Source organism: Chaetodon auriga, chromosome 4 (assembly GCF_051107435.1).
Source record: "Chaetodon auriga isolate fChaAug3 chromosome 4, fChaAug3.hap1, whole genome shotgun sequence".
Lineage (NCBI taxonomy): Eukaryota > Metazoa > Chordata > Actinopteri > Chaetodontiformes > Chaetodontidae > Chaetodon > Chaetodon auriga.
Genome location: NC_135077.1, coordinates 13,977,515 through 13,990,324, shown reverse-complemented (window position 1 = coordinate 13,990,324; position 12,810 = coordinate 13,977,515). Strand labels below are relative to the sequence as shown.

Here is a 12,810-nt window from a genome sequence, read left to right as displayed (position 1 = left end):
TAGGCCTATTGTTAACCCCCGCAGGATAAGGAATAAGCCACTTCTATCACTATGCCCACTCTTATGCTTTCCGAACACACTGTGAGAAGGTGAAATACTCACGGCTTCACATGAAACAGTACATGTTGCCTTCTATTGGTGAAATAACTGTGCCGCAAATAACCTGCACTTCAATACTGTACATTTGACCGGAAGCTGCGTCTAACAGAGTGTGATACAAATAGCTGAGCAGCTGAGGCTTTTGCCTCCAACACTGAAGATGCATTTTCTGTTGGTTTTCAAATCTGAGGGTCATAAATCCTGTATGATGATGGGAAATACTGTCATAGAAAATCAACAGAGATCAATTCATATTTACATTTCCATACGTAATAACTGTATGTACAGACCAGAGCAAGCTAAGTGCATGTTTGTTTTTGTATACATTTCCTGTCACTTACTTTATCTCTCAGCGCTCACATGATTTCATGAGACTTACGGACACACTGTACAACTGGATAAATATAATTAATATGAGCGCTGTATCGGTTATATCTGCAACCAATCTGGGTTTCTTACGGTTGCTCTGCTTGTGCAGTCACTAAAGACAGCTCCACTTCGACTCCACGACAACTACAACCCACAAAAGGTGTGTGTGTTTCTGAAGCACACACACCTCTGTAGCACTGACTTAATTCAAATGATGCGACTCAAGCACCACATCCACTATCTACACTGTCAATCTATTTATTCTCTCCGTGTCTCTTGTTTATCTCTGCTTGTCCCTGTTGTTGGACATCGTTGACTTTTCATTTCTGGCAACTCCTGCTTATTGTTGGTTTAACTTTGACAGCTACACGCGCTGACAGCGCCACTGTTTTGTCTCATGCCAATAAGGCTCTATTCAGTGGAGCAAAGCTGACAAACAGAGGGATGGAAAACACTGAGATGGATTGACGGATGAAGGCATGGAGAGACGGATAAACTGGGACAGAGGGGGGTCAGGAGAGAGATGACCCAGAAGCAACAGAGTGCAGGTGTGAGATTGCAGCTCGTAAACACACACGCACACACCTGTCAGAACGACTCTAATCCTCCCTACAAGCCTGTTTCCAGCGAAGATTCGATAACATTGAGATCTGATGATGTTACGTTGATGTCAGCTTTGGGCCAGCACGAGCCAGAATAGTAAGGGAACAGAGAGGGAGCGGAGAATATTTTTGGCTGCAAGGTGGAGTAACATTTTCAAGAGTTCTGTACGTAGAGATTTTACATAACTCACTCATCCAACAGCAGATGTGACACCATGCTGAATGTGTACAATAATAGCCCGGGTAGAAAACCTCAGTGTCTTCTCATGACCTTGACTCCTTTTGAAGAAGAGACGAGGCATCTCAGAGGCGTTTTTATTCTTCACAAGCAGTGGGAGAGCTGTTTGTTTGTTCACAAGGTGGTCTCAGACTTGAAGCAGCAGTTCAATTTGACCCCACCATGCAGCTCTTTCATCTAAAATATTGAATTTTAGTCATGGGTCAATACCAGCAAGTCTACAAGTACATAGAATTATTATTATTTCACTCAACTTTTTCTTCTAGGACTTTCTGTCCAAGCTATTAGTGAGCTGGGAGTTTTCAGATCAGTTCTCAGTGTTCTCCAGACCTGCACAGCAGCCTTTAAGAAGTTCAAATGCCCCCATCTATCCGTCCACTGTGGCTAAGGAGAGACAAACCATATGTAATGTCTCATCTGAAAACGTTATGATGCTGTGATTTGGATATTGGGCAGTCATTGCTTTGGTGCCTCTGCTGTTTGGTCCAGTTAAATATGGGGTATGTGCATATATATTGTATCATATCTGATGAAATATGCGATACCTATTTGTTGTAAATTCACAATGTCTCTGGTGCCCACTGTATGAGCATTGAAAATAATTTCCTTTCTGCAATCACTCCTGTTCATACTGGCTATTAAAAGATCCGCCTACTGCTCTATCATTTTAATGTTAGGTTAAAGCTGCCCTATTCAATATTTTTATATGAACAATGAGTCAAATGACTGTGTGTAATGTGAGCGTAGTCGCTTGTAGAGATCAACCCACAGAGGCTTATCACCAAATCCACATTCTGTACTTAAAAATCGTTTTGCATCCAGTCTAGAGGCAGATTATTGCCTGCTTTCTTTATATTTGGATTTCACATTTAAACATTGAGCTGTTGCACTGCTCATGAGCAATTTACGTAGACTTTTATTAGTAGAATAAGATTATTTTCCTTGATCCACTGGACAAGAAAGTAATAAGGAGAGCAAAGGTTTCAGTCTCAGTACACTACAGTCAACAAACTGCTGGCCCTCCTCTGTAGGTCTTTTATCAACAGTGACTGAGCAAAGGCAAACAGAGTCATTATTACATTGCGATGAAGATGCCCCAGGGCCTGTGAGACTCCCTGTTCTGTGTTTCCATTTGGTTTGAGTTTTGTCTGTCAGTCACATGTCAAGCGGTAAAATCTCGGACAGTAACCAATCTCATGTTCGGAGGCCTGATGGGGACGTGCAATTACAGGAAAAGAGGGTCTGCTATCAGACCTAAACCTTTTAACGACTCTGGAATTACCCAAATTAATTTGAATTAAGTGCATTTCAAAGGCTCCTAATTAGGTTTACTCCTACAGTGCAAATTTGGATGAAACTGGCCACAAATCAAATCTCCTCCTTACAAATTACAATAGTTGGCTTATTTGAGGCATTAAATGGTCAAGACCTCTTCTGAGTCTGTAGTATCTCAGACACCAGCTGTCCAATGTAAACACATTTTGAAAGGATGCTGAATTTTGTTTCGGGCGTTTAGAAATTACACTGTTTGCCTGTAAGGAGCTGCTCTAATTAAATAATAAAATTTTAAACTTGAAATTTGACGATTGATTAACATTGACATTTGTGATGAGTGATCATTTCTGGTGAAATGAATCAAAGATTAAACAAAGATCATGAAAAAAGAAAACATTTCAAAACCTTCCAGTGCATTGTCATTGCCCACTTGGCTGCTTTCTGATCATATTTGCCCAATCATGATGGAATATTTGATCAGAAATACCAAATATAAATCAATATTTGACCAAATACCAGATGAAATAAAGCTAGTTTTGCATGCAGTTTTTGTCAAATTGGCCAAACATTTATGTATTATAATCAAATCTAAGCTTCATTGTGCATCAAGAGGGAAAAAAATATTCATTTCTCATGTCAGACTTATTAAGACAAGGCCTGTTTATAATCATAATCATAAATTCACAATTAGTCTAAACATTTGTCCCTTTCATAGTTTTCTTCCAAAACATAGATGGAATCAAAATGTGCCTGCTCGTTAAAAAGATAACTTGGAGTTAATTTTACTGCGATCAGCGCTTTAAACGCGGCTCGGCCTGGTCCATGAGGACGTACCTGTCTGTCAGGTACTCCAGTGCTCCGGGGACTCCAGACCCGCCCACCGGGTCTCCGTTGGCCCCGATCTGCTCACCTGTCGGGCAGAGGCGGCTGGAAACCAGTCAGCGGCGCTGGGAGGACTGGACGGGCAGAGACGGAACAGTAAGGTATCCACCAGCGGAGGGGTGGAAAACTCCATGTTCACATCCAGAACATCCCGACAAAAGTGATGTCCGCCGGTCACTGAATGTCACTGCGATCAGCTGGGGATCCGATAATAGTTGGTGGCGCGTAGCTGGAAAGCTGGAGAGCAGTCAGCGCGTTGGTCGGTCCAGTCGCGTTTAAAGGTCCGTTGTTCTTAAAAGGACGTTTCGGTCTGTGCGCTGGCTGCTCCTCACCCTCCACACCGGACTCTCTCTCTCGCTTTCTCTCTGTCCTCTCTCTCCTCATCTGTCCCTCTCTTTCTCTCCCTCCACCTCCTCCTCTGTCTTTAGGTCTCCCTTTGTCCCTCCACTCTCGTTCCTCTCCATCTGAAAAGTGTCACCCTCGCACTTCCAGCTCGTCTCTGCGCTCCTCTGTAGTCACATCAGCTTCATTCAAAGGTTTTTTGATTCACTGCACATCAGATCTGTTACTTTAAGCACAGATTTTGAAATATCTTGCATGATTTGCATTGATCACCAGATAGATATTGGGTTGTATATTATATAATGTTATCCTGTACTGCTCCTACCAGGCTGCCAACTTAATTAACATGTGTGACTACATATATTTTTAGTGCAGAATAAGGGTTTTGTGGCAATGTCACTCACAACAGAAACAATGCCAATGGTAACAGCAACACACACACACACACACACACACCACCACCACCACCACCACCACCAACAACAACAACAACAACAACAACAACAACAACAACAACAACAACAACAACAACTATTGTGTTCTCATTTGGAAAGTCCTGTAACTTCAGAGCCATAGAGTTCAGCATCAAGTTCTGCTGGCATCAAGTCACACAACAAATGTAGAGAACTGACAAATTCCTTCCTGTAAGCCAACGGCTCAAAGCCACCAAACACACATACCAATGTATAAATTGAAGTTAGCCTCAACTTACCCTTCCACCAACCCACCAGTGGGCCATAGAAAGTATTATTTTTCATTATTCTTTCCATCTGAACCTATGTTCACATTTATACTCCTTAAGCACCGTTATGACACTAACATTGAATGTGAATTGATTGATGTAAACCATTTCTAGACACAATCACAACAGGAAACACAGTAGACACCAACAGCAGGCAACCATTTTTAAAATGACGCAACATTGAGGCAACTCACCGAAAACACTCCGACAAAAACGGTCTGGTGACATCGACAAAGGTCCAGACGGTCCACAGCAATAAAGATATTTCATCCAAAACATGAATATAATCCACAAAAAGATGTTTTCTCCTTTCAAATTACATGTGCTCAGTTTTGTATGCCCTCTGTTTTCCCTCTTACAACTTCCTATACAGGCGGGCCAATCACGATCTGCCATATGAAGCCCAGAAACCAGTGAAGCCAACAACAGTCCAGTTCAACAGAAGGCCCTCCTTCTCTTGTTAAGTTTGAAAATTGAGCCAATTGCAACCCAGTTTGCAGATGACTGATGTTTGGAGTAGCCAATGAAACCAGCCACTCCAGTGATTACAGCTTCAGTCACCTCAAACCATTTCAGTGCTAATTGGGATATGACACAATGTGAAGTGATGAATATAGGAAACGGCCTCAATATAAACCTGTTTAGCCAAATATAGGGATTAAATATGAGTATAGATGGCCGAAAATTTGATTTCATGTACTGAAATATTGATATGTGTGTAGATAGGTATATAGCAAATTGCCTTTTTTGGAAGACGCCTATATAGCATCAGAGAAAACATGCAAATATCCCCTTTCTGTAGTATTGGTATCTGTTTTTATTGAATTTGGCTGAGTGCAAGGCTTCATGCTGTGGTTCTATTGGTTTTTCAGCTAATAAGTCCCCGATATAGTCATTTGCAAGTATGACTACAAGCATAAAACACAACACAAACAATATAAACAGGCTGACAGACAACTGCCACACTCTATAAAATGTTTACTTTAAATGCATAAACAGGTTTGAGTCTCCAAAATGACCTAAAATAAAGTGAACACAATAATGCTTGCTTGCCTTATCTTCTCACGGTTGATGTGACATAAAGAGGACAAACTATTTACAGACATCAAAAGATATTAAAATGTAACAGATATTAAACATAAACACGGTTTGCCATCATAAGGCCGGAGCGCTAACGAAGCAGGTGGTATCAATGACCTTGGTACCGCCCACAGAGAGGTTAAATGCATGGGACACCCCATCAGTCAGTTAGAACTGGAGAAGCCCCTTGGATGACAGTGAAGTCCAGCTGGCCTAGATTCAACCCTCCTTGGATAACCATGACCTGGATGACTGAGAATCTTCACACACACTGTGATGACTGAACAGAGGATTGACCAGAGATCATCAGCCTCCACTGGTAGCGCAGGTTGTCAATTTAACTTAACATTTTCTCTCTGTCTGTAGTTTTTTGGTCCATTCCCAGCTGTGTGTCTTTAAGAGAGAAAGAAAGGAGAATCAGAGGGCGATGGAGAAATATTGAGATCATTTTAAGCAAGTAGGCAGAAGCAGCAGGACCAATGTCTCTGAAAGAATTCAACATCAAGCATGACGCAGCTGGAAAATTCACCTCATAATACTGGTGACACTTCTGATGCACTTGAACATTTGAACCTGAGCATGTGTGAGCATTTCTGTATGGCTTTTAAGTCTTTGTGCATCATGTTGTGTACCAAGAGACTCAACTGTGTGTGTTCGTGCAACAGTCTCAGGAAGGAGGATGTCCGACTCAGCACCTTCCACCAGCAGAGCCGGTGTTCACATTCAATAATAACACCTTGCCCCTGAAAATTAAAGCCTGTAGCCGTAAACACACTTTCTCTCTCACACACACATACACACACACACACACGTAACAGATTCAAATATTGCAGAGGTGCAACACAGTTTAACCTCATTTGAGGACACAGAAAGCAACCTCGCTGATATACTGCAGAGACTCACTGGGGATCAGTAAACACGTCCACACACACACACACACACACACACACACAAACACATACACACACTCTCAAATGACACAGACAGCAGTGTGGTGCCACACTGCACATCAAATCTCATACAGTGAACAGTTCACATTTTAAATGGTGTTACAATCATGATGAGGCAGAGAGAGAGACCACCCGGAGGTTAAACTACAGTGTCAGGTCTGAAGCGTCGTGTTTGCTTGTGTCCCAGCCTCCTTAATGGAGAGCAGGCTGTGAAGAGTTTACTGAATAGTTCCCTGGGTTATTTATTCTGCTTTTACCTTCTAGATTTTGACCCTTGACACTCAATTAAGTCAGACAGTCAGTCAGTAGGACTGCTGCTCGATAACATCAAAATAAAATGCATTCTCTTACTAGGCGAACCCAAACTCTACACATACACTGTATAATGCATCATATATCTAAAATGCAAGTTGTCACATCAAATATTTCTTCATTTTCAAGTTGACCTGGTTATCCTGAAAAAAGAGAATATGCAATACATCCATATTTAAAGCTACTGAGAGACTTTAAGATGCAAGTAGCGCAAAAAGTTTTTTCAAAGCCCATTACGAGTTGCCCTTCAGCAAGGCACTTAAACATGCCGAGTAATGTCTTTTACAGCCAGCTTGCAAGGCAGGAATTGAGCCTGAACACTGAAACTTAATTCAACAGAGAAAAGTTATCGTGAGTTACAATCTACTTAGTGCTGTTTGTGTCTACTTTACATTCTCCTTGTGATTTGCGCAATGCACTGACTCGCCGATATGAAATCACTCAGCCGAGGCACAAAGAAAGTGACACGACAGCATGAGGGTGTTCTGTGGACCACGTTTCAGATCTGTGGAATTCACATTGCAAATGAAGAGCAGGTCATTACAAGTACACTTTTACTTTTTGTGCTTCCTTGAAAGTATGTTTTTAAAACGTGTACTTCTAAGTAGATGCCATTAAATCTACTTAAATGTCTAAAAAATGAATACAGTAATTCTGCAACACTTAAATGGCTATTTCACAGTACTTTATTGTCTACTTTTTCAAAAAAAAAAAAAGTTACAGATAGTTTTAATAGTAATAAAGTGCACTTTAGTGTAGAAAAGCATACTATTTACACTGAAAGTATATTTAAGTGTAATCAAGTGGCACTCAAGGACCTCCTGAGTATACTTGAAGGCGACAAAACTGCACAAACTGTATGTAGTACATTGTATAATTTAAGTATTATATTTTTTCACCTGGGTAAAAACAAACTCCACACATGTCTTCCACTATTTTGGCAGCAGGAGTAAGTTTGAGCAGAGGGGAAAACAGAGACGACAATAACATAAGAAGAGGCGAATAATATAATTATCAGGGCCACTGAAATGTTTATGAGAGGGAAAATTATTCTAGTAGAAATGTAACACCTTTCATCAGTAGAAGAACTAATTAGTGGAGGCCACAGACACTAGACTCATGATATTTCCTTACGATTCATTAGAGACCCACTCATTTGTGATGCTGTTGTGCCCTCTAGTGTCAGGCCTCTCTTACGTCTGCTTTCATTGGTCAGATTCAGCCGAGCAGAATATGGAGATTAGATTTAATTAAAATCACGTCCAGCTCGTCACCCACTGAACTTAAGATCTACATTCAGCAAACTGTGACAGTTTTTAATATCCAAATTACGCAGCCCAGCGATCAGTGAGGACGATAACTGCTGACTCGGACAAATTCAATATCCTCCCCTCTGATAGCAATCAACAACAAATGCACCATTATGACTGGGGCAGACAGAATTTAAAAGCCACAACAATGGGATAAAGGGGGTTGTTAGTGCTCCAAAAAGGAGTGAGTTAGCAGTGTGAGTCAGGACACAATCAGGAGAAAATCCAGTGGAGTTTGCTGAGATGGCTGCAAGCCAAGCAGCCTGAGCAGCCACTCTGCGTGGCTGCAGCAGAGCCAGGCCAGGGGAGACATGAGTTATGTACCACTAAATCAGTCTCACATCCAGCTGACGCCCCGGCTTCCTGTCTGTCATCAGCACACACACACACACACACATACAAGCAGTTAAAGGTTTGTGCGTCTGTGTGTTGTAGAGAAGAAAGAACCCAAGTGTGTGTGTATGTGTGGTTGATTAATAGATGAGATGCTGTGCGTGTACCTACTACAAAAGACCTGAAAGTACACACTCAATACTCTAATATGGAAGAATTCTGTACAAGAGAGTCAGTTTTTTCTTACGGTTACCTGTGAGCAACTTGTCTTTCACAGCTGATATTTAGGGCTTAAACTACCTTTGTATAATCTCATAGTTGGCTGTGAGTGATGTGGACTTCATGCAACATTCATAGATAGATTCCCATGCTTAGCTGTGAACACTCAGCCTCAGAGTAATGAACGATCTTCCACAGACAAATGAAAGCAGGCAGTTCCTTTAAAACAGTATAACTTTATTTATGAAATCCTCCAACACGTCAGCCAAACAGTAAAATGTCAAAGTCTTCATCAACAAACTTAGAAAAGATTAAAAAGAGAAAACATGAGAATGCAGTCAAAGACCATTCGATCTCCCCGTCTTGATGTAGCGTCCTCCTTCCTGTCCACCCCTCCCGGTCATCTGTTTTCCCTCTCTTCATCTCTTTCGATCACATTATCTTCCTTTCTGTCTCTGTTTGTCCTCCATGGCAAAGGGGTCCAATCAGCTGTTTGGTCACCAACTCCAGCATCTGCAATTTACTTCCGTGCTCTTCCGTGATTGGCCTTTGGTTACCATGGCGGCGACATGGGCTGTGGGTTCTGGAGGTAGGACATCACAACTGCTGAGATGGACAGCCTGCAGGCAGCACAGACAATGGGAGGAAACGTCACGTCAAGTGTGGGATTTTAGCTTTAAAGTCACACTGAAACAGTTTCCCTTGAACATCCTGTTACTTCAATATAATGAATTTCCAGTTCAGAATAACATTGCAGTTAAATATTATTCAAAAGTGGAAAGACTATTATGATCAAGGAAATCGAAGTCTGGAGAATTAAAGAAAGCCTTCTTAACACAGGGCTGACACCGATGCATTTTGGTAGAAGTCTTTATCCAGATGTGGATGAATGACTTTGCTACCTTAGAATTTTCTTCCCTGTTTGCATTTCTCACAGTTCTTGAGCACCTTTGTTTTTAAAATTACTTTTTAACTTACTGCCAATAAAGCAAAAACACGCTTGAACTGTCTTTTCATTATTCAACGTGATATTTTGCTGACAAGTTGGCATATTAAGAAACAATTCAGCTGAGCACAGGTCTGATTAGGACTGATGCAGTATAAAGAATGTATCCCTGAGCCACGTGAAGCCACTGTGGGGTTAATTAATCCAAACGTGTCAAGTCACGCCAATGCCATGGCTGCCCTCCACAGCTCTTTCATCCTGTATAGGCACTCACCTTAGTTTAATAACACAGGGATACTTACATCATATCTTGGCTATTGACAAATGTCCTAAAACTGGCCTTGAACCAGCTTCGATGCACATGAGGCTGGTGCATTAAGTTCAGCGTCTGACATTATTTGCTGAGCCAAACATTTTGCGTTACTAAACTATGAGCGCATCAAGCTTGTCTTTTATACAACCTCATCTAGACGATGGACCAGAAGGTTTTACCTCATTGCAAATCTGTCTGCGAGGACTGGACAGCTGCCCTACTGTAGTACTCTTTTATAAGCAAATGGAAATGTACCGCCCCTGGAGGTCAGACACTTAAAAGCTTTTGGACATTAGAGTTGGCTCATCTCAAGTTCCAGTCGCAGACAGATGAGAGTCGAACCCACAGCTTTAAGGATGAATAAAACGAGTCTTAAATGTAAACACACAGTATCTTCCTTAGCCCTTTTCATGACGAAGAGCTGCATCAGAGAAAGGGAACACATCACTAATAGGTGACACAGTAAGGATTCCCACCGTTTGTCCAAATTTAAATTGTGTATTTCTTCGAGAGATTCCACATGTCCAATCATGTCCAAGCTTTAGGTTAGACATAACTCAGGCAGGAAGATACAGGAAGGAACAACAGTGCAGGTAAATAGCAGCATGCTGTGTTGTGTGCGCACTGATGTTAGAGAATAGAAATATTGAAGTTCACCATATATCAATGTAAAAATCATGCACAACGAGGATACACATTGCGTATACTCTGTATGCCTATCTGCATGGCGCTGTATGCTCACATGAAGCTGCTCATCATCTGTTTGGTGTCCTCGGAGCTTCTGGAGTTTGCAAAGCTGATGAAAGAACAGTAAACTGCGATCCAGGCACACCACTTCAGCTGAAACACACAACACGGCACAGGTTGCAAAAGGTTAGATGGACAAGCTTGTGGAAGATGAGAAAGACCAAAGCTTTTATCTATATAATGGGAAATCAGATGTTTTGCTACTTAATATACATTTCCCAATTTCCCATTTCTGATTCCCAAAAAGGATAACAGCACTCAAAGGTCAAATCTATTCTGAAGGCAAAAGGCGGCCCTGATACTCCTTCATAGGTGCCTGATATTCACACACTATTTTGCCACATATTTTGCACACTCCTGGAATATTGTTAGCATAACTACCTGCTAATAGGAAACCTAGAATCTGTGAGTCATTGCCTAAAAAATTCTGAGATATTTTCTAGAAATAATGTATGATATATGTTTTGGTGAAAAGAAAGAAAGAAAGAAAGAAAGAAAGAAAGAAAGAAAACTAATTCTTTGTTGACAAAAAGACAATCAAGCTAATCTAGTATTGATCTACTTTTGGACTGGGAGGCCTCATGAGCCTGCAGCTGCCCCCTTGTTTTGTTAATTGTGTCCTTAGTGCTGAAAGTCAAAAGGCTGCTCTTCATCCTTTCATCTAAAAAAGTGAGTTTACCTTTAATCTTCTAAATGGAACAACTGGGCTGGACCAAGGTCTACCATTCAGGGGCAACGCCCATTTGGTGTGAATACATACACACATACACAAAGGACAGGAGAGAGGTGGGAGTCACAGAACGTGTGTGTGTGTGTGTGTGTGTGTGTGTGTGTGTGTATGGGTCACCTTGAGCATCAGTCCACACATGCTGAAGATCATGCCGAGCAGGTTCATGTAATCAGGCGTGGGGTCCTCCAGTGTGGGATTGGTCTCTGTACTGGGTGGCTTGTACCTACAACACCACAAACACAGAATGTAACATGCATTTCATTTTTATAAAAAGGCAAAATCATGTTGCACCGATGTGTGATTGTTGAACAATATCTCATTCCAAAATCGTGGGCAGTGCTCTCTCGCTATAACAGCCTCCATTTATCTCAGAAGGCCACCAGATTTCAGGAGCCTGGCTGCAGGGGTTTGCTCCCTTTCAGCCACAGCAGCATTACTGAGCTCCAACAATGATGGACGATGAGGCCTGGCTCACAGTCAGCCCGCCAGGTCAGCCTAAAGATGTTGGATGGAGTTGAGGTCAGGGCCTTGCGCAGGCCTGTCAACTTCCTCCACACCAAACCTGGCTTTGTGTGCACGTTGAAGAATGACAGGGCCTTCACCAAAGTACTGGAAGAACACTATTGTCTCAGATCTCTTTTCACTGGAACTAAGGAGACTGGTCCCAACTAAGAGTCCCAGACCACAGCTACACGTAAGTATGTGAACAGGGGTGTCCACATTGACCATATAGTGCTGAATCACCTTAATGGTACCAGATTGACTACAGTTGTCTTGGTTTCTATAAAGGTGTTTGAAAGTCACTGGTTAATTTTTGGGCCCCTCGAGCTAAGTGTGAGACAAGGGCAAATAGCAACACAGATGGAAAAACAACCCTTTTGCGATAATACAAATTCTTTAGCGGAAGTAACAGCAGACTGAATGTTAAGCATTTATTATTATTTCTTGGGTTTTAGAAGATGTATAAATCCAGAAGCTGAATCAACTAATCGCTAATCCCTCAGGCTCATGACTGGTTTTAAAGGTTAGCTGGTAAACTCTTAGCTGTTAGCTACCGTTAACCAAGCTAATATGTTCAGCTAATTCCGTGAAGAAAGTCTTCAGTTTTAGTCATCAAATACTCACCTTAAAATCTTATTTTGTCTCCTCGGATCTGCCATATTGTTGGAAGACATAATTCGTTACAGTGCACTCCTGGTGTGCTTTATTATCGAGAAATTTAAACTCCAGCGACCGAAAGACAGCTGATCGGCCTCGCCATCAATGGAGAAGATAGGACATCGATGTCCGGTGAATTTTCAGAATAAAAGCGTTGAACAAT

At 41.6% G+C, this 12,810-nt stretch overlaps 1 protein-coding gene across 1 annotated transcript; it reads right to left on the bottom strand.

Moving 5' to 3' along the window:
• Positions 1–8,969: 8,969 nt before the first annotated feature.
• Positions 8,970–12,781, bottom strand: wdr83os (WD repeat domain 83 opposite strand). The gene is made up of 4 exons (XM_076727463.1): positions 12,615–12,781; positions 11,607–11,712; positions 10,755–10,852; positions 8,970–9,373 (listed from the first exon to the last, which is right to left on the bottom strand). The coding sequence occupies exons 1-4, from the start codon at positions 12,662–12,664 to the stop codon at positions 9,307–9,309; spliced, it is 321 nt and encodes a 106-aa protein (XP_076583578.1). The 5' UTR covers positions 12,665–12,781; the 3' UTR covers positions 8,970–9,306.
• Positions 12,782–12,810: the final 29 nt, after the last annotated feature.